The 22476-nt window shown below is 37.8% G+C and overlaps 1 protein-coding gene across 2 annotated transcripts in view; it reads left to right on the top strand.

The window, feature by feature from the left end:
- The window catches only part of zgc:92140 (uncharacterized protein LOC447854 homolog), a 46651-nt gene that overhangs the window by 5069 nt on the left and 19106 nt on the right, over positions 1-22476 (top strand). For both annotated transcript variants that reach the window (XM_048208846.1, XM_048208847.1), the window contains exon 2: positions 14685-14808. In XM_048208846.1, coding sequence (XP_048064803.1) covers positions 14718-14808 — 91 coding nt within the window. In that variant the 5' untranslated portion in view covers positions 14685-14717. The remainder of the gene's footprint in view (positions 1-14684; positions 14809-22476) is intronic.

The raw sequence follows: 22476 nt of genomic DNA, 5'->3' as shown, positions 1-22476 counted from the left end.
ATTTGTCACAAAGTCATTTGGTTTAACCAAAATTTCGGTTTTACAGAATGACAATTTTGGTTATACTGAATGACGATATTTTCAGGCTAACAGGCTGATATTTAGCTTGCTAGATAGCTAGCTAGCAAGAGGACAATCAAACATTTTATATTTAGTACAATTTTTTTAAATTTTAAATGAAACATTTTCCATGTTTTATAGCGGTTGTACCGAAATACCTGATGTTTCGGGACATGCGTATGAGCAAGTGAAAACATGAATTTTTTAAATAGTTAAGAGAGAGTTAGTTACTTTGCTTCATGACCATGTGGTCCTTTGCAGGTGTCTGAAGTCACATCCTGTCACACGATATTGAGTGCATGGCTTGATCTAAAATGGTCCCTTTATATTGGTTATTCCGAATGACATCAATGAAATTCATTTTTCCAGACATTCTTTCTCATAACAAAGCAATGACTTCTAGACATAATTTTAATACCATTTTACCATATGTTGTTATAAAATCATGCCAGAATAAAAATTAAAAAAAACATTTTTAAGATAATTTAATCACAAATGAAATGGCTGTATTGGCCTTTGGACGGTTAAACCAAATGACCTTTTGACACTTCTAAATCTTTAAAACACCTTTATATGTAGCAAAATATAATTTAAAACCTTTTGGATTCAGTAAAACAGATCGAGTTGTGCTACCTTACATACTTTGGATGTTGTATCTTTGTTTTTTATTATTATTATTATTATTATTATTAAAGGTGCTACAGAGGATCTTTTCGTCGACTGAGAAACCAAAGACTGTTAGTGAGTTTTTGAAATGAGCGCATGCGTAAGAACAACCCCCCTCCTTCACAGCTCATTTCAAAGGAACGCCTCCCAAAACTCGTGCACGAGTATTGGAACACGAGTGTTTGTTTACCACCGGCATTCGCTGTGTCATGTTAGTGGATTCATTATGTCGGACTCACTGCAGGTAACTCATAATCTGCAGTTGTTACTCCTGACAAAAACATTGCATGCGGCGTCTGTGGAGTGTGGAAAGTTACTGGAGCGCACAGCCACGCACGTCTCTCACAAGGAACGTCATGACAGTGATTGACAAGCCAGAGGGCCAATCAGCGCACGTCTCTCACAAGGAACGTCATGGCAGTGATTGACAAGCCAGAGGACCAATCGTTTACGCGATGATCACGTAAACGATTGGCTGATGTTTTTAAGGCCCTACCTCGTGCACAGATGATGTATATTAATATTATTCCTTTCAGTGCACCTAATAAATAGTCTTTTATCAGTTAGTAAAGACAGTTTCAAGTAATATTGCAAAAATGTATAAAACAAAACATCCTCTGTAGCACCTTTAAGGCCTTTGGACAAAAAAAATGACCCGTCACGTCATTGACCCAAATATAAAAATTCTGACCAATAAATATTAATGCATCCTTTGGGGGAAAAAAAAAAAAAAATTACTTTCTAAGCCCCATATGTCATTTATGCCTAGTGAGTCGTGACGACCCTGCTATACTATAACTGCACACTTTTAGATCCTTCCTGCCTTGGAAAGCATTGATGGGGTCAATTACAAATCCAATCATCTAAAGAAGGGACAGCGTGGTTCAGAGGTGACTTTTTGAGGTTGAGTATAGTCGCGCCTTTTGTTCAATGGGGTAGAGGTCAGGCTGAAGGCTGTGTGTGACTAACCGTTGCTCGCTATGATATGACACGGATCAAACAACCTCCTCTGCTGTTGTCAAGCATGGACATCCTCTCCATTCCTCCATTCGCCGCTGTCCCCTGCGTACGTGCCGAGACGGAAGAACACGCTCATTTGAATGTTTAAATAACAGTGGCGTCTACTACCGGTGTCATTTAGATGGAAGCATGACATTTTTAAACCTTATTCAAATTTTGCTGTATTAGTAAACATTTTGTAAAGGGATGTAAATGAGTTTCGCACAGTGGGAGGGATTTTCATTTGCAGACTTTCAAGAGCTCATTAGAAAGCTGTGTGTATACTTACAGGAAACGGGCAGACCAATTATGCAGCAGCAGGCAACAGAATTGGTATATAATAGATGGTTTTCTAATTTCAAATGAATATTTATAGGCAGAATTAGGAGGCGCTTGTCAGCTTTATAGAGATGGATACGGAAAAATTAGAGACCTGACCCCGGAGTATATTTCCACGAAGCTGTAGCCCTATTATGTGTTTGCTGGAGGAGAAATTGTACTCATTAGTAATTGCAGAAAGATACAAAGATGTGTTGTTTTGAAGATGCTGATATATTAGAAGACTCAGACTAGTTATATGAGAGGTGTGTGTTTGAGTCATTTGTTTTTTTTCTGACATTAGCGACACAGACACAAAGCTTTAGATGCACACGCGTTATAGAGGTGACAGGCACAAATCAGTTGTTGAGGGGTGAAGTCAGTGTTTGAGTCAGTCAGATACAGGCAGTGTTGGGACAGCCCTGAGTGGTACGGTGACAGTGGATGGACAGATCGATTCGGACTTCTGCGAGTAAGATTTCCACTCTTGGCTGCATACAGTGGCCCTTATTCATGAAATACGAGTAGAATGAGTTTTTGTGTGAATAGTATGTGACACCATTCTTCAGTAAATTGTCTCATTTCTACTCAATGGGACAGTTTAAGAATGGATTTATGAGAAATTTTAGCAATGTGTATGGTTTGTTTTTGTTTTTTTTTTGTGAAAAAGGAGGATTGATTTTATATTTCGGCTTTAAAACAGCTGTTCTTATGCTGGCTTAAACTATCAACACAAACCGAAATCACTGATAGCTTGATTTCCCTCAAAAGTTGGGGGTAGTGCTTGGAAAACCTGTATGGAAACATTAATTAGTTCTGCTCTAAGGAAAATTGGTTTTCCTGGGTATATTTCAGGGTTATTATCATTAACTAGAGATGCACCGATTGCAATTTTCTTGGCCGATTCCGTGGTGGTTTTTTTTTTTTTTTTTTTTTTTTTCTTGTGATCTGCCGATACCGATTAGTGCCGATTCCGATTTTCTTTCTAAGAACTATAATTGACAACATATACAAACAAAAATCTACTTTTCTTCAAAGTTTTATTTTCATAAAAAAAACAAAAGTAAAACTCAGTAATAAAATATATAAACAGCTCAAATAAATGCAATAGAATAAAGAGAGCTAGTGGAGTAATAATAATAATATCTAGGTCTGAATTGGAATAGGCTATATTGTACGTTTTAATGGATCACGCTACAAACGTAATGATCTCATATAATATGTGATGTATTGCTGTGTCCGTTATCACATAATTCCCACTTTTGGACACTTTTGCTTCAATGGACATTAGACAACACTGCAAAATCAATTCATATATTTATTGTCCAACATTCCCAATTTTTCAGATGCATATCCTTAATTTAATTTCATATGTTGGTAATAATTCAGTGTTTATAAGCCTTTTAAAGAATTTTAACCCAAACTGATGGGTTTCTTGAGAGCAAAGGTTTTGTGAAAAAAGTGGAAGACTTAAACACAAAGTGTGTAAAATAAACTGTAAAAAGGATTTGATAATCACTAGTGATAGTATTTTATTCTGTGTTGTCATCTGTATGTTTTTTGTTTTTTTAACAAAGCAGCTGATATTGCCATAGAAACTAGTGGACTGCCGACTCGCTTTCACCCCAAAATGGCAGAAATGCAGGGCGGCTGCTGGGCGCCGGTGTTGCAATGGAACGTTCTATTGACTGTCGCTTCTTGTTAGTGTATATTCTTTGGTGTGTTCCTGCCTTAAGAAGTGAGACTGATCGGTCGATCACCGATCCGAGCGTGAGGGAAATTGGCCGATCAATCGGTGCATCTCTATCATTAACCAAATATATTAAAAAACATTTTGTTAATTGGAATAAAAGTCTAAATTAAATATAAATATTTCTAATAAATGCTTTCAGATCCTAAAACAAATGTTTATACAAAAAAAATTAACCAATGATTTTCAACACTGATAATAATAAGAAATGTTTCTTGAGCAGCAAATCAGCATATTAGAATGATTGATTTCTGAAGTATCGTGTAACACTAAAGACTATAATGATGTAATGAGTAATGCTGAAAATTCCGCTTTTCCATCACATGAATAAATTACACTTTAAAATATAATAAAATAGGAAACAGTTGTTTTAAATTGTATTAATAATTCACAATATTACTGTTTTTACTGTATTTTTAATCAAATAAAGACCCCCTCTGTGAGCATAAAGGTAGGGACACACCAAACCGATGCCAAAGAACTTGCACAGATAAAAGCTGACTGTGTTGTCGCCTGCATCAGGGCAAAAAAATAAAAAAATAAAAATAAAAATACACACTGCGTTCCAAATTATTATGCAATTGACATATCAGTAAAATTTCAGTACAATAAACATTCAGATTTTAGTTTTTCTAAGAAAATGTTTGTTTGTTTATTTATCAATGTCTTTTTAGATAACTGGTATCAATCTCAGACAAAATAATTTGCCAGGTCTATGGAAACCCTACTTAGAGGTTGTTCCACATTATTAAGCAAGTCACAGTTCTCATGCAATATGGGGAGGAAGAAAGATCTTTCTGAAGATGAAAAGCATGAAATGGTGCAATGTTGTGCAAAAGGCATGAAAACAACCAATATTGTGTGAAACTGAATGGAGATTATCGAATTATCATAAGATTTGTGAGTGATTTAGAGCACAGCAGAACTCGGTCAGATAAAGGCTTATTAATGAAAGTTCCTGTCAAAAAAAAAGAATTTTATTAAAAGGGCAGCTATAAAAAAGCCAGTGTTGAGCAGCAAACAGGTATTTGAAGCTGCTGGTGTCTCTGGAGTCTTGAGAACCTCACCATGCAGGCTGGCAGTTGTGCGTAAAGATGCATTTTAGACACCACTAACCAAACCTAACAAAGAGAAACATTTACAGTGGGTTTAGAAATACATTTTCAAACAGTTTTATTGCTGTGGTGTATTTTTGCAGCATGGGATAGTGCATAGTGTATTGTACAGTAGTGCATTATACTGTGCACTATCCTCCTTTTTATACCATAGCTGAAAATGGCCAGTTATGAGCTCCACATATCTTGCAAAAGTCATTTTGATACCCTCCATCTCACTTCCCAGTATTCCAGCCCAAATCATCACCCACCAGCTCCTTGCTGACGTCGCAGTCTTGTTGGAACGTGGTGGCCATTCACCAACCATCCAGAAATCCATCCATTTAGACCATCCATTGTAGTACGGCATTAGTCAGTGAATAAAACTATTTAAAAATGAGTCTTCATGCATTTCTAAACCCACTGTAAATGTTTATCTCTGTGAGGTTTGGTTTGGAGTGGCTGAAATGCATCTTTACACACAACTGCCAGCCTGCATGGAGAGCTTCTTGAGACTCCAGAGGCACCAGCAGCTTCAAATACCTGTTTGCTGCTCAACACTGGCTTTTTTATATAGCTGCACTTTTAATACAATTAATTTTTTGACAGGAACTTTCATTAATAAGCCTTTATCTGACCGAGTTCTGCTGTGCTCTAAATCACTCACAAATCTTATGATAATTTGATAATCTCCATTCAGTTTCACACAATATTAGTTGTTTTCATGCCTTTTGCACAACATTGCACCATTTCATGCTTTCCATCTTCAGAAAGATCTTTCTTCCTCCCCATATTGCATGAGAACTGTGACTTGCTTAATAATGTGGAATAACCTCTAAGTAGGGTTTCCATAGATCTGGCAAATTATTTTGTCTGAGATTGATACCAGTTATCTAAAAAGACATGGATAAATAAACGAACAAACATTTTCTTAAAAAAACTAAAATCTGAATGTTTATTGTACAGAAATCTTACTGATTTGTCTCTTGCATAATAATTTGGAACGCAGTGTGTGTGTGTGTGTGTGTGTGTATATATATATATATATATATATATATATATATATATATATATATATATATATATATATATATATATATATATATATATATATATATATATATATATATATATATATATATATATATATATATATATATATATATATATATATATATATATATATATATATATAGTGTGTGTGTTGTCAAAAGTACTGACTTCGGTACCAAGTCGGTACTGAAATTTTACGCTTTGAGCACTGTTGAGCGGATTCGTAAACACCTCTGATTGGCCATTGTGTTCATGCGTTCATCATATATGTCTGTGATTGGCTACAATGATCAACGCTTCAAAAATGTTGTAAATAGACAGCAGTGACGCTCTTCACTGAGCTCTTACACAGATACACGCGGGAGCATTTGAAAGGAAGTGTCTATCAGCGGACCGGTCCACTGATAGATGCCTGCTTTCAACCACTTCAATTTCAAAACGCTTTCAAACACTTTCAAACACTTCCGTGTGCTTTCAAATGCTCCCGTGCATTGATCATTGTAGCCAATCACAGACATATCTGTTGAGTGCGTGAACACAATGACCCAATCAGATGTGTTTACGAATCCGCTCAACAGTGCTCAGTGTCGCATATTTAAAATTTCAGTACCGAATTGGTACCAAAGTCGGTAGTTTTGACAACACTAATATATGTATATATGATAACAATTAATTATTAATAATTATGGTGTAGAGAATTGTTTTGAGGTTGAGTTGGGGTTTCCCTCAGTTGTCCGCAATTGTTGTTTTGCTGTTTAAGTGGTCTGCTGGGTGAAAAGTTTGATAACCACTGCTTTTAACTGATGTTCTGGGCATAAACAGTTGTAGAGTGTCACCTTGATCATCTTTGACACCTTTATCTTCCCATCTGTTTTTCAGTCTCTTTGCTTCCTCTAATTTGAACTCTCTGTCTGTCTACTCTCTCGGTTGTTCGTCCCACTCTCTTCTCATGGCTAGAGAGTTCCCTTTTGGAACAGTAGCTCTATTATTTTAACATCTCTCCACCCCCAAACCATGTACTGCTCACCCTGCTTAAGACATAAAGAAGGAACGAAAGAGAGAGGCTTTAGTCTTAAGATAATCATGACATCACTGAGATGTTTTCACTGTGTGTCTCAGCAGGCTGTTTAAAGGGGGACAGAGAGTTGATTCTATAGCCTTAGCGGGTGAGTAAATGTTATGGTGGAGGGGGACTGCTGTCCTGCTCGGTCAGTCACAGGCATAGATGAATGAATGGGGTCTCCTCTGGTTCCTCAAAGAAGGGGTTTGGTGTTCGTGTTGTTCCGTCTCAGCTGAGCTTCAGAGGATGCGTTTTGTCCTTCCCTGATTCTTGTGCACTCCCGATCAGCCTGTTTTTCAGGGTGAGCGGTGGCTCAGACAGCTCTCAGCCCTGCGGCCTGTTGGAGGGTGTGTACTTGTGTGTTTGTGTGTTGTAGGGGTGTGATGCTGTCTTGCTTGACTTCATCTTTAAGGCTGTTGCTTAGAAAGTAGGTTATTCATTTGTCCTCACATTAGTCGATTATTTCTATTGTCCGAGGTTTTTGTTTGTTTGTTTGTTTGTTTGTTTGTTTGTTTGTTTGTCTTGAGACATGATAAGGGGATTGATGATGGGTATGTTTGTTGATTGAGCAGGTGTTGTGCACATTGAAAGTATGTCTGTTTTGTAATCAGGTTTCCATACACATTTTCATGCAAATGTTTTTTTTTTTTTTCAAAAAGATTTTTTTTTTCCAAGAGGCCATGATAACATGATATTTTTAGTGATATTTGTAAATTGTCTTTCTAAATGTTTCGTTAGCATATTGCTAATGTACTGTTAAATCTGGTTAAAGTTACCATCGTTTCTTACTGTATTCACGGAGACGAGCCTTCGTTATTTTCATTATTAAACATTTGCAGTCTGTAAACGCAACTTCATTCTTTATAAATCTCTCCAACAGTGTGTAATGTTAGCTTTAGCCATGGAGCATAGCCTCAAACTCATTCAGAATCAAATGTAAACATCCAAATAAATACTATACTTACATAATCGGTTATGCTGCATGACGAACACTTTGTAAAGATCCATTTTGAGGGTTATATTAGCTGTGTGAACTTTGTTTATGCCGTTTAAGGCAGTCGCGAGCTTGGGGGCGGGGAGTGTGAGAATTTAAAGGGGAAGCACGCTAAATCGGCGCATATTTAATTATGCCCCAAAATAAAAAAATCTATGGGATATTTTGAGCTGAAACTTCACAGACACATTCGGGGGACACCTTAGACTTATATTACATCTTGTGAAAAAGCATTCTATGGCAGCTTTAATATTTTTGTGGAAACCTTTTTTTTTTTTTCAGGATTCTTTGAATAGAATGTTCAAAACGGCAGCATTTGTTTGAAATACTCTTTTTTTTTTTTTTTTTTTTTTTTTTTTTTTTTTGCATCTTTATTGTCACTATCTATTTTTTATATACTGTACATTAAAATATTATGATGCCTAAATTTGTTGTAGCATACTAGCTTTTAAAACAATTTAATTTTAGTATTTTATTTTAATTTAGACAAAATTGAATTTTAATACCAGCCATTTATCAGTTATTAGCTGTAACATGAAAATCATTATTGGCCTATTATCAGTCAGAATTTTAATATCATTGCATCCTATATGGGCATCAAAAAGTCATGTGACTGAATCTCTTGAACACTTAGCATGGAAATGCTGCTTTATTCACATTTTTCCCCTCTTAAACTTTTTTTTTTTTTTTTTGGTTTGGAATTTTTAACTTTTGACTTTGCATCTGATGACGTTTGCATCTGATTGGAGTTAGTTTGTTTTATTCATTAGGCAGGTTTAAGCCTTGTCTTATTGACACAGATTCAACCATCCCGTGACACTCACGTGACCTGTATAGCAGCTGGGCATTGATCTTCTTGGTACATGTATACGGACGGCTTAAAAGTTACAGAACACAGACGTCAACGTTCCGTCTGCGTAAGAGAAAGTGAACCTGACACAAGTGCCCAGATGGCTTCTTGTTTATGTCTCAAGTCATGAGATGCGTGAACAGACTCTCTCAGCCTCTGTTTGGTAACACAAGGGTGAATTAATTTTTTTTTTCCTCATTTCTCACCACTATATTAAAAATGTATAACTAGTGTCACCAAAAGTAAAAGCAAAATGACTGTTTTCAAACAGGTCTGCCATCGATCAAAAAACAGATTTGGAATAGGATGGTACCTTTCTTCTCATACTGTGCCTATAATAATTAGAGTAATGTCCTAAGTAAAGTAAAGATTCCAAAAGGGTGTTTTCACAGCAGTGCCATTTAAAGAACCATTTTCAGTTCCCCAAAGAACCTTTCAGTGAACAGTTCTTAAACGAACAATTTTTTTCTGTGTGTAGAACATTTTAAAAATCGAAAGATTTTTTTCCACTATAAAGAACCTTTTGTGGAATGAAAAGTTTCCATAGATGCTAAAGGGCTTTCATGGAATGCCAATAAAGAACCTTTATTTTTAAGACTACACCATGCTATTCCAAATTCAGCCTCTGTCTTTGTGTAACCGATGATGCTTTCTTCACGCTTCTCTTCATTTTCTGTATTTGTTTGAAGGGAAAAAATTATTTAAACATATTAAAACTGTTAAACCGAGCTGAGGAGACTGTACTGAAAGCATTATCAAATTAGCTAAGTATATTTGATCAGCAGTTATGCAAGTGGCAGACCATATGTAGAACTTCACAAATGAAGGCCGTTCCAATACTGAGCTACTTGAATGGATAACACTCTTTTCAGACCCAAGATGGTGTAAATCTAAACGCTTCCTCATTGAAAACCCCTACTGTGGGTGATTTATACTTTCACAGGCTTTTATGGAATGGTGTACCAAATCTCCACAGTCTTGAGAGGTAGATCTTATTTACTCAAGACTTGCAGCAGAGAGCTGTTGGGCTCATGAGTGCGCACATACACGCACACTTTTCTCTCGCCTGTACACCTGGTGCTTTGTCCTGTGCCCCGTGCTGCTAAAGGCAGAGCTAAACACTGCCCCTCCTGACAACTTCAAACGAGGAGAGAGAGGGGAGGAGGAGTAGTCGGCTCTTTTGATCTTTCACTCTTCTGTTTTGTCTTCTCTCAATTTGTCCCCCTCATTTCTGAGTCTTTCTGCCACTGATTCTGAAGGTGTTTTTATATGGAATGGCCGCAAAATATATAGAGTGCTGTGATGTATTTTTGCAGGCCAACATGGAAGTTCGCATCCCTCTGGTTCCATCAATAAAAACACAATAGGTCTGTGATCAACAAAAGTTAATGATTCTTACACGTTTTGTTCATCATGATAATCTTCACAAATTATCACAACGTTTATGAATTTTGATGTCTTATTACAATCTAACAGTGATAGTTGATTCTGTTCAGGAGTCTTAGAGTTGAATCCTCTCAGCTAAGAGGGGATTGATTCAGTTTGTTTACTCATTCATTTGTTCACTCATTTTGAGTTTTATGAGTGATTCTTTTAAATATTCACTCAACAGATTCATCGAGTTGTTCACAACCAAAACACCATAACGGCACTAATTTAAAGGTGCCCTCGAATGAAAAATTGAATTTATATTGGCATAGTTAAATAACAAGAGTTCAGTACATGGAAAAGACATACAGTCAGTCTCAAACTCCATTGTTTCCTCCTTCTTATATAAATCTCATTTGTTTAAAAGACCTCTGAAGAACAGGCGAATCTCAACATAACACCGACTGTTACGTAACAGTCGGGGTGTACGCCCCCAATATTTGCATATGCCAGCCCACGTTTCCAACATTATATAAGGCATTAGACAAGGGCAGCCAGTATTAACGTCTGGATGTGCACAACCAAATCATCAGACTAGGTAAGCAAGCAAGAACAATAGCGAAAAATGGCAGATGGAGCAATAATAACTGACATGATCCATGATAACATGATATTTTTAGTGATATTTGTAAACTGTCTTTCTAAATGTTTTGTTAGCATGTTGCTAATGTACTGTTAAATGTGGTTAAAGTTACCATCGGTTATTACTGTATTCACGGAGACAAGAGAGCCGTCGCTATTTTCATTTTTAAACACTTGCAGTCTGTATAATTCATAAACACAACTTTTTTGCACACATTCTTTATAAATCTCTCCAACAGTGTAGCATTATTACCCGTTAGCCACGGAGCACTATCAAACTCATTCAAAATCAGAAGTAAACAATATAACAGTATACAATACTCACATAATCTGACGCATGCATGCCGCATGCATGACGAACACTTTGTAAAGATCCATTTTGAGGGTTATATTAGCTGTGTAAACTTTGTTTATGCACTGTTCAAGGCAAGCGCGAGCTCTTTGGGCGGATAGCACGGGATTTAAAGGCGCCGATTTTATGCTGCGGCCCGTTTATAATGATGCTCCAAAATAGGCAGTTAAAAAAATTAATTAAAAAAAATCTATGGGGTATTTTGAGCTGAAACTTCATTTTTGGAAGCAAGATTTACTTTATGGACATTGCACAATTCACATGGCGTGAGGTCTTGCTACACATTGGATTTGATCTTCAAACATCTTGTCTGTTGCTTTAAATACCACACCACTCATACACCTTGATTTGCTTAATTTCACAGAGACTAAATAAGAGGCCTAAATAAAATACTTAAGTAATTAAGTCTCTAAATGTAATAATGACATTTGGTCCTAAAAGTCTTAAAACTGCTGTATAAAAACTTAGGCCTCATTGTAATAATGATTTGAAATGTAGCAACTTTGGTTCTAATTGTTACTTTTGAATCGTTCTATAGTTCATGTTCTATAGATTCTATGAAGTATAGTTTGATATTCTGTCCATCTATCCATTCTGCAAACTGCTTATCCACAGTTTATTGCACTATTGCAAAGATTTTCAGATTTTTGAAAGTCTAAAAAGTCATCATACCCGTCCTAAGATTACTAAAAGATTAAGAAATCGGTACAATGATGAGCCAAGTAAACTCTTGAATGTACTTGGCATATCAGTAACAATTTGGACATTGCACCATATGGGATTCACAACACGTCATTCAGAAGACATGTGTTCACCCAGCTGCTCAGTTTCAGTAGTTCAGGTGAGAATGAATTCAAAATGACAATTTTGTATATAAATGCACCATATTTTATTTTAAGTTCAGATTAGATAATTCTCAGAAAAACGTAATGTCTGGAACTGAAGCAAGTTTTGCACCATTTCTGAGCACAGTACTTCTTGCGGTCTGGGCATACCCCACACGGGAGTCAAACCCACGACCTGAATGGTTCGAGGCTTGTTGCTTATCACGGTGCGCCACTCAGTTGACCCATAGTCACCAGGTTGCTGAGGATACCTTCCAAGACAAGAATGAGCACACAAAAGTATTGGTTAACATACTAACCCCCTAATACTGCACATTTTGCATGTCTCCTTTGTCTGGTACACCCATTTCAGGTCTTGGAGTCTCAACTAATGAACTGATGATCTGAATCAGGTGTGTTTGATTAAGGAGACATGGAAAACATGCAGTGTTGACAAAACATTTTGTCAATTTTTGACAAAATTGAAAAATTTTTAGGAGTAGTGAAAAAACAGTTTTTCAATTACTTCAATATAGCGGACAGGCAAATTGATAGAAAATGACAAATGAGATTGTGTCATTATGTTCCTTGGTTACTGCTGATTCCGAAAATGAGAGAACACTTTGAACAATGTTTTCAAAAGTTGTGTTTTTGCAAAAAAAACTTATATCTGAAACACTAGGTGGCGCTGTGTTTGAACTTTTCAGGTGCCTTCGCGACATGCTCTCAATGAACCCTACCAAACCCTGTCAAAGCATTTAAAAAAAAAAAAAATCAAATTTAAAAACATGCAATTGGTCCGATCCTGGCAAAATCGGAATTGATGAGTTCGGCATGACCCAAGGTCAAATCATGATTTTCTGACAAACATTTCAAAAGTTATTAGCTAAAACAGCCATTTTTATCATGACCCATAGGTGGCGCTGTTCCCAAATTATGCATGTACCCTCAGATCATGGTGCTGATTAAAGGTGCTCTAAGCGATCCTGGGTGGAGTAACTTCCTGTTGACGTTCAAAGTGTTGTCAAACAAAACAGAGGCTAGCTAGACCCTCCCTCCTCCTCCTCCCCTCCGCGCTTCCTGAAACAGTCATGAACACGCATTTAAAATAATTCTTGTCGGTTATTGGCTGGAGCATGTTTATTATGTTTCGTGGTCCAGGCTGCACCAGGTAGTTTTTGTTGCCGTTTTTGGAACTTGTGGCGACTACAGAGACCGCGTTTTTTTTACAGTGTGTTCAGGGGACAGGCAGCTAGCGGATAGTGAGGAGATGTTTGCTGTATGTCACAAAAAATGTTTTGGCCGTGACATCGCTTAGAGGACCTTTAAGCGTACAGAGTTTCATTTTGATAGATCATTTTGAAGTTTGGCAGAGATATCATCTAATCTGATTTTGGTTCAAAATTGTGGACGTGACGTGACGTGTAGCCATGTATGGTGTCCCGTACTCGGAATTTGTGCTCTGCATTTCACTCATCCAAATGCACACACACAGCAGTGAGTATTGAACACACACACCATGAACGCACACCCAGAGCAGTGACCAGCCATTTTTTGCTGCGGCGCCGCGATTAGGGGTTGGGTAACTTGGAGGAGTAGTGGAGAGGAAAAAAAAAAAAAAGGAATACAGTACGTCTTAAATTGGTGAGTACTGTAGTGGGTGGGGTTTTAATGTAAGATATTGAATGTGATCAACATGTTGTACTAAGATTTTTTGTTTCATGACAAAGGGTTCAAAAGTTATAACCATTTGAAAAGTGCATTTTTGAGCTGGTGATGGAGCTATAGAGTTGGTCCTAGAGACCCCAAAGTTGGTCAGATTACGATTCATTACCACCTCTACAAGTGTGCCAAATTTCATAATTTTCCTATGTACCATTCATATATAGGGCTGCCTTAGACTCCCATTAGGGAGGAAGAATAAAAAAAGAAAACTAACATTTACAACAGAGTCTACAGCCCCTTTAGGGTTTGGCTCCTAAATATAGATTTTAAAAAGCAGCTTTTAACGTTTGTTCTGTCAGTCATAATAGGGTAAAACATACTTTTATATTTTTATACTCTTATATATTGATATTACTGATTGCTTATTATGAGATATCACTTCTGTTTGGAATTGACTTCCTAATGGATATTTTCCACTTATGCTTGACAACTAGAAAGAGACCAATTACTTTTTGTCTTGGATTTTGATCTGTTGTTTGTTTTATGCTTAAAAGCTTAACAGACTTCTTTTAATTACATTTTTGCAGAAAGTGTGCTTGTGCTATATTTCTTTCTGTGTAAATGCCATTGGTTTGATTATGTTTTGTTTTATAATGCAGTGACATTCATACTTTAAGTGTGACCAAATACTTTTTGGGGCTGCTGTGTGTGTCTTGTGTTGGCCTTGGCCTTGGTTCAGTTTGAAGATACACATGTTCATAACTAAAGAGGGGAAAAAGATGAATCTGTAACTCTGGCTTCGGGCTATGATAGAAAGCATGTTTGGATCTGTTTAGGCTCAACGCAGATGTGTTTTCTTTTCCTGATGATCGGTAGTAAGTAACCCAGCAGAGATGCTAATGGAGCTAATCATGTGTCCATTTTGACTTTAAATGTGTGCTTTCAGGCTCCTCAATCTGAATGTTAAATGTGTTCTCTGTCTCTCTCAGGTGAGATGATGAGAAGGGGGAGGGAGTGAGGCCATGGGCTGCACCTCGGCTAAGCAGGTGTCGGCTGTGCCCACCGACGAAGAGGGCCGGGGCAAAGCCTACAGCAATGGAGACCTCTTCACTGGTCAGTCTCTCACACACTCACACACACAAACACACAACTTTATGAGGAAAGTACAAATTACTGTGGAACAAATAAGCATTTTTCAGTAGCACCTGATGACTGGTCAGAATTAGCAGACCCACATTACTCACCTAGACCTACAAATAATAATAATAATAAGAATGGCTTTATCTTGAGCAAGTATACCCAACATTTAAAGATCCAGACTGGTAACCAAACTAGTGTAGGTTTATCCTACAATAAGCGAGGCATGAGCTCTTTTTGGCCTTAAACATTTCACTTAAAGGGACAGTTCACCCAAAAATGAAATGTATATTTTGTCATTCCAAACCTGTACGATTAACTTTCTTCTTTTGAAAGCAAAAGAGGGTATTTCAAAAATGTCTGTTAACTGATAACAGAATTTTTTGGTGAACTCTCTTTAACTCCAGGTTGCTACTGGGGGAATGTCTATGTAGTAAATAAATTGTAAGTTAAAATACTGTGGCTCTGGATAAGAGAGTCCACTCAGTGGTTATTTGGTTTTTTAGGGGTTTAAAACTAAAGGGTTTTATTGGACAATCACCTTACACAGTCCAGTTTTGTTTATACTATCAATAATATTAAAACATCCTTGGATGAAAACAGGGCAGAGATGTGATTGATTTCAATGGGAGACTGTCACATTTTAAGAATGTAATTTCTCCACTGGACTTCTGTTGATGGATAAAGCCTGTTCTCCAGTCTGTATTTTTGGCTTCGTCCCATTTGGCATACTGTGCTTTAAGTATGCACTTGGCTAATGAGGGGAAAGCCCACACTTTGGAATATATTTGGACACAGCCATGTCATAAAATTTCCACAGATCAGCCTCAGTTGTCTATTGTTTGCACGTAAGCATTAGCTAAATTCATTATCTTAAAATGATTTTCAGGTTCATACATAGTTTAGACATGCATGACTCTTCTTTCATAGGGTGTAATGTGGGTAATATTAGCTCAATTATAGTATGTCTTCTCTTTCATGTGGGTAATATTAGCTCAATTGTAATATTTGTATTGAGGTGCGGTGATTTGCTGTTTTCTTCCCTATTGTTCAAGAGATTTTAGATGTTTTTTGTCTCGATTTAAATGTTATGTCTTATACCAGATATGTATATGTTAAATATGCTTAATAATAATATGCCTAATTTTGAGATGGACATCACTGTAAGTCAGTAAGTGATTCAGTAAGTGATTCAAATGTTGATTCACTTCACTGAGTCAGTGAAGGATTTGACTGATTCAAACAGGTAACTTGTGAGTAGAGTTGTCTTTTTGAAAGATTCATTAAATGAATCGGCTGACAATAGTAATTTTCTTATGAAATGGGTTACACTACTCATACTGTATGATGTGATTCAGTAAAAAGAACTCTAAAGATGCATTTGGCAGTAGTCATTTTTATTACTGGTCAAACCTAAAAACTAAAAGTTAAATGTTATGTTTTGAATTTAGTCAATTGGAATGAACTCTAGCAGTGACGTCTGTATCCATGTTTTTATTATTTTCTAGGAAGACATGATAAATGGGAAGTAATTCAAACAGATAGGACAGAAAGACATCTTGTGGTTTTGGAATTTAGTGGCATTGACATTGGCTGTTTTTACCAATCATTCAAGACTCATTCAAGATTAAACTTTAAGCAGAATGAAGAGCCAGTTAAGTAATTTATGTCCAAGCAGTGAATAAATGTTTTACAATGTTTTGGGAAGATGATTACATTCTGGGAATTCTTGGATGCACCCTCCTAGGCAGTCATTCTGTGTTTGTCTATGTAAAGACTGTCAGCTACATCTGTGCCAACAGGCGTGTGTTTGAGGATAACATTATCAGCTGAAGTGAGTGACTCATGTGTTCGCTGAGTTTTATGTGTGTGTGAGAGGTTGTAAATATGTTTTAAAGAGTTTAGATAACAGCAGCACGTCGTGAGCGACCTGTGAGAGAGTGACAGAGATTATAAGAGATTAAGAATTAGGGGCAAAACAGCAGAAAATCCTCACAGGAAACACTCGATGACCAGCCACAGGAGGCTGCCGCCTACCCGCTTTCCCTCTCTCTCTCTCTCTCTCTCTCTCTCTCTCTCTCTCTCTCTCTCCTTCTTCCTGCCATGTTCTTTTCTCTGTCTCTAAGGATTCAGAGTGTGTGAGATGGAGGGAAACGGTCGAATGAGAATGAGGGAGAGAGTGAGTGATGTGGGATCAGACTCCCATTTTTTTTCCTCCCCTGACATTTATCCCTCCCTCTGCATATCTGTCATTCTTCTCAAGGCCACACTTTCGTTGTTTCCTTCCTTTCTTTGCAATAGGCTGTCTCCTTTTCGCTATTATGCCTACTTTTCTGCTGTCTTCCCATTACCAAAGCCATTTTATTCTGTCTTTTTACTTCAGTATCCCTTCCTCTTTCTTATACAATGTTGCTTGCCTATATTCTCTTTAGCGGTGTTCAAGGTACAGTATAGTACCTCCAAACTACTCCTAATATTTTTACTGTATATAAATAATGTACATAACCATTCAAAAGATTGGGGTCAGTAAGCAGTACATTAATACTTCAGAAGTGACAGTAAAGACATTGAATGTTACAAAAGTTTTCTGTTTCAAGTAAACACTGTTCTTTTTAACTTTCTATTCATCAAATAATCCTGAAAAAAAAAATATAGTGATATTTGTAAACTGTCTTTCTAAATGTTTCGTTAGCATGTTGCTAATGTACTGTTAAATGTGGTTAAAGTTACCATCGTTTCTTACTGTATTCACGGAGACAAGAGCCGTCGCTATTTTCATTATTAAACACTTGCAGTCTGTATAATGCATAAACACAACTTCATTCTTTATAAATCTCTCCAACAGTGTAGCATTAGCCGTTAGATACGGAGCACTATCAAACTCATTCAGAATCAAATGTAAACATCCAAATAAATACGATACTTACGCGATTAGACATGCTGCATGACGAACACTTTGTAAAGATCCATTTTGAGGGTTATATTAGCTGTGTGAACTTTGTTTATGCAATGATAGAGTCGAGAGCTTGGGAGGGGGTGGAGAGCATGAGCAATTAAAGGGGCCGCAGCCTGAATCGGCACATTTCTAATTATGCCTCAAAATAGGCAGTTAAAAAAAATTAATTAAAAAAAATCTATGGGGTATTTTGAGCTGCAACTTCACAGACACATTCAGGGGACTTATATTACATCTTGTAAAAAAAACGTTCGATGGCACCTTTTAAATTACAAGCTTAGATTAAAGCTGCAAGCAGCGATGAAAGGGCCCTCGCACCCGGGCTCACCGCCACCCGTTGGCCTTAGGAAAACAGAGAACAGTGGTCGACATGCATGTAAGCGAATGAATACAGGAGAATTATGCCATTAAGTCATTTCGAATTGCCACACTTCCTGCTGCCAACAGGTGGCGCTTTGACCATAACCAAATATTGCGATATAGATGTGTTCAGACCCGGACTGTTATCAAACACGTGAAGTTTGGAGTAGATCGGACATCATATGCCTGAGTTACAACAACTTCCTGTTTCATGGCGTTAATCACATACATTAGCACTTAGCCAAGTGTTGCATGATTTAACGTGTTTCTAGTATGTTTGGTACTTTGTGGCATATTGAAATGTGGTTCTGGGAGGGAATTACAGTGTAAAGCATGCCATTTCCTGTTGCCAGCAGGTGGCGCTATGACTAACTGAATATTGGCATATAGATATGTTCAGGCCAGGACTCTTATCACACATGTGAAGTTTGGAGCAGATCAGACATAGTATGCCTGAGTTACAACGGCTTCCTTTTTCATGGCGGAACAACAGACTTTGTTATGCCGCCACGGACACGCCCTTCAACGAAAACTCTAGATCTTCGCAATTTAACGTCACAAAGGCCTTTAGATTAGACTGACCAAAAATGACATTGATCTGATTAAATCTCTAGGAGGAGTTAATCACAGTGTAAAACATGTCATTTCCTGTTGCCCCCAGGTGGCGCTATGACTGTAACTGAATATTGTTATGAAGATGTCTTCAGGTCAGGACTCTAATAAAACATGTGAAGTTTGGGGCAGATCAGACATTGTATGCCCGAGTTACAACAACTTCCTGTTTCATGGCGAAACATCGAACTTTGCCAGGCCGCCACAGACACGCCTTTCAGCGAAAACTCTAGATCTTCGCAATTTAACGTCTCAAAGGCCTTTAGATTAGACTGACCAAATATGACATTGATCTGATAAAAGCTCTAGGAGGAGTTCGTTAAAGTACAACATGTGGAAATGCAAAAACTGCCCAAATTTTGCAAAGAAAATTCAAAATATCTCACTTCCTGTTGGTTTTCAGATTTTACTCCAAGAGACTTTTTTGTAAGTATTGGGCTGTTAGATGTATGTACCAAATTTCATACCTGTACGTGAAACGTAGTGTCAGGGGCACTTCGTTGAAATTTTTTAGGTGGCGCTATCGAGCCATTTTGCCACACTTAATTCTGAAACCCATATCAGACGTAAATTTTCACCACTTCTGACGTATCTGCAAAGTTTCATGAGTTTTCGAGTATGTTTCGGCGCTCAAAAAAGTGATTCACCTTACATGGCGAAACATCAGACTTTGTCGGTCACCACGGACACGCCCTTCAAAGAAAACTCAAGATCTTTGCAATTTAACATCTCAAAGGCCTTAAGATTAGACTGGCCATATATGATGTTGATCTGGTTCAATCTCTATGTGGAGTTAATCACAGTGTAAAACATGTCATTTCCTGTTGCCCCCAGGTGGCGCTATGACTGTAACTGAATATTGTCATATAGATGTCTTCAGGTCAGGACTCTAATAAAACATGTGAAGTTTGGGGCAGATCAGACATTGTATGCCCGAGTTACAACAACTTCCTGTTTCATGGCGAAACATCGAACTTTGCCAGGCCGCCACGAACACGTCCTTCAGCGAAAACTATAGATCTTCGCAATTTAACGTCTCAAAGGCCTTTAGATTACACTGACCAAATATGATGTTGATCTGATTAAAGCTCTAGGAGGAGTTTGTTAAAGTACAACATGTGGAAATGGCAAAAACTGCCAAAATTTTGTAGAGAAAATTCAAAATATCTCACTTCCTGTTGGGTTTACAAACTTTGCACCCAGGGGCTTTTTTGTAGGTATTGGGCTGTTACATCTGTCTACCGAATTTCATAACTGTACGTGAAACGTAGCACGAAGGGCGCTTAATTGAAATTTTGTAGGTGGCGCTATCGAGCCATTTTGCCACACCTAATTCTGAAACCCATATCAGATGTAAATTTTCACCACTTCTGACGCGTGTGCAAAGTTTCATGAGTTTTTGAGAACGTTTAGGCCCTCAAAAATGTGATTCATTTTGGAGAAGAAGAAAATTTTGGCTGAGCAATTCCAATAGGGTCCTCACACCATCGGTGCTCGGGCCCTAATAAATACAATATAACAAAGTTACAAATGAATTAAGATCTAACAGTAGTATTCAGGTACAGAAATGTATCATTAAATGTAAAAAAACACTATAGTGTTCACTGTAGAAATTAAATATAGACTAATCTTTGTTAAAGCTGTGTTTTGTTGTTTGATTAACATTAATGACTTGGCAGCAGGTATTTACAGGTTGCTGTCACTTTAAGACCTAATGAACGGATTCAATATAATAATACACATCCGATTTCTTTCTCAACTGTTTACGTTCACGTAAGACATAACTGACTGTGTTTACAAGAATACTTTCCAAAACAGGGATTTTAACAGTTTTGTGTGTATGTGTCCATCCAAGTGCAAGAGGAATGAATTCGGTGTTCGCGCTATCTGAAACACACCTCTGTGTGTGTGCGCGTGCTTCAGGCGTGTGAATGGTTTAAAATTACTTGAATGTGTAAATTGTCAAGAAAAACACATGCAAATGATAAACTTTCACTCTATGATGGTTAAACTTAGCAATTAATCCGCAAATGGGTGCCGAACCATGGGGCCTGGTCCGTACAGATCAACTGTGATCCCTGTTGCACCCCTAATACCAACATTTTGAATATCAATCATGCTGATCACTTTCTTCATTCCAGGCAGCTCATGTTGTTATTAAAATATTCGCGGATTAGAATGTTCTGGTTAAGATGATGTAAAATTAGAACAGCCTTCTGTCTGTCTACTACTTTGCTCGCTTTCATCAATTTCGCTTTTTTCCTAGTGCACTGACTTGTTCGCTAGACTGAACAGCCAATCAGAGCGACCTCGCTCACTGACAGCCCAGATGCCAGTTCAACATGCTGAATCGGGCATGCTCCCACTGACGTGTGGAACAAACTGCAAAAACTAACCCAACAGACTCTCTCTGACGGCATGACGTTTGCTGACGGCTTGGTGTGTCACAGCTCTTAGCACTGTCAGTTGACTTCTACGACATCAGCCTTTTTGCTGTTCTCCACCATTTACAAATATAATTACTCCTGTCCCATAACTTTTGAGATAGTGTCGTCATTCAGCTAATCATTTGACAAAATATTTTGACATTTAATGTATCTTTGGGAAGTACCAGTAGTCATTCAGATATGGGTTCTGTTTCTCTTAGTTCTGCATTTCCACTTGTGAGATTTTGAGGATGTGACTGTTTATACTATATCTTCTGCTTCTCTTTCACTCTGTGTGTGTGTGATCTGTAGGCTCATGTGGCATGTTAATCTGAGGGAACTGTAACACACAACAGCAGATTGATAAGTATTATATTCACCAGCGCAAACAGAGCAGTGACCTGGTTACTGTGGATTATTGTTAACTCCCCCTTCTTCTTTCTCTATCTGTCTATCTGTCTCTCACACGCTCTTTTTCTCTCTTTCTCCTGCCAACCCAATGTCCTTCTTTCCACTGCCCTTCCCAGCTGTCAGTCAAACAGCTCTATCAATAGAACAGAGGGAGACAGCTTTCGCCCCTCTCTCTCTCACTCTCTCAACTCTCAGCTCTCGCCCTGACTTGATTAGTGCCAACAGACTGTTTACTAGTCAAACTGTGTCAGTGTTCAGGCAGTGAGAGTGTGTGTGTGTGCGCGTTTGTGTGTTCTCGTCTGTGATTCAGTGCATAGTCAATCCCAACAACACACACGATCTCCGGCACGCACAATGACAGGAAAGGCCGAGCTGCCCTAAAACAAACAAGAGGGGCAGCAGGCGGAGAATATGCTGTCTGGTTACATGTGAGCTGTTGAGATTGTTGTGTGCGTGTGTTTGCTGCCAGTCTATAACGGGGCGTACATACACACTGATACTGATTTGCACCGACAAAGTGACCGGAAGGCATTTGATTTTCATGAGTGACAGTTCAACCGGTTGCAACGTGATGTAGGCGTGGCCAGTGTTGTGAGAAAAGTTTTTCTGGGTATCGTTCATCTTGATTTTTGTTTATTTCTGTTATAATATCCATTTTACTTTCACATTAATTAAATTCTCTTCTGATGATGCTGTAGATTATAGATGGTAATGTTTCAGCCGAATTGAAATGACAATGGGGGTGGGGGGTTAATGGAGCAGAGGTAAGGGAGCACAGTGACTGAGGTGGCCGGGCCAGGCCCCCTCGTGGCGGCGACGCTGATTAACAATAACAACTCTCTAGCACCGTATGTTTGTTTTTGTTTGCACGACATGAAG

Source organism: Megalobrama amblycephala, linkage group LG12 (genome assembly GCF_018812025.1).
Source record: "Megalobrama amblycephala isolate DHTTF-2021 linkage group LG12, ASM1881202v1, whole genome shotgun sequence".
NCBI classification, from domain to species: Eukaryota; Metazoa; Chordata; class Actinopteri; order Cypriniformes; family Xenocyprididae; genus Megalobrama; species Megalobrama amblycephala.
This window is presented reverse-complemented; position numbering and strand designations above follow the sequence as displayed.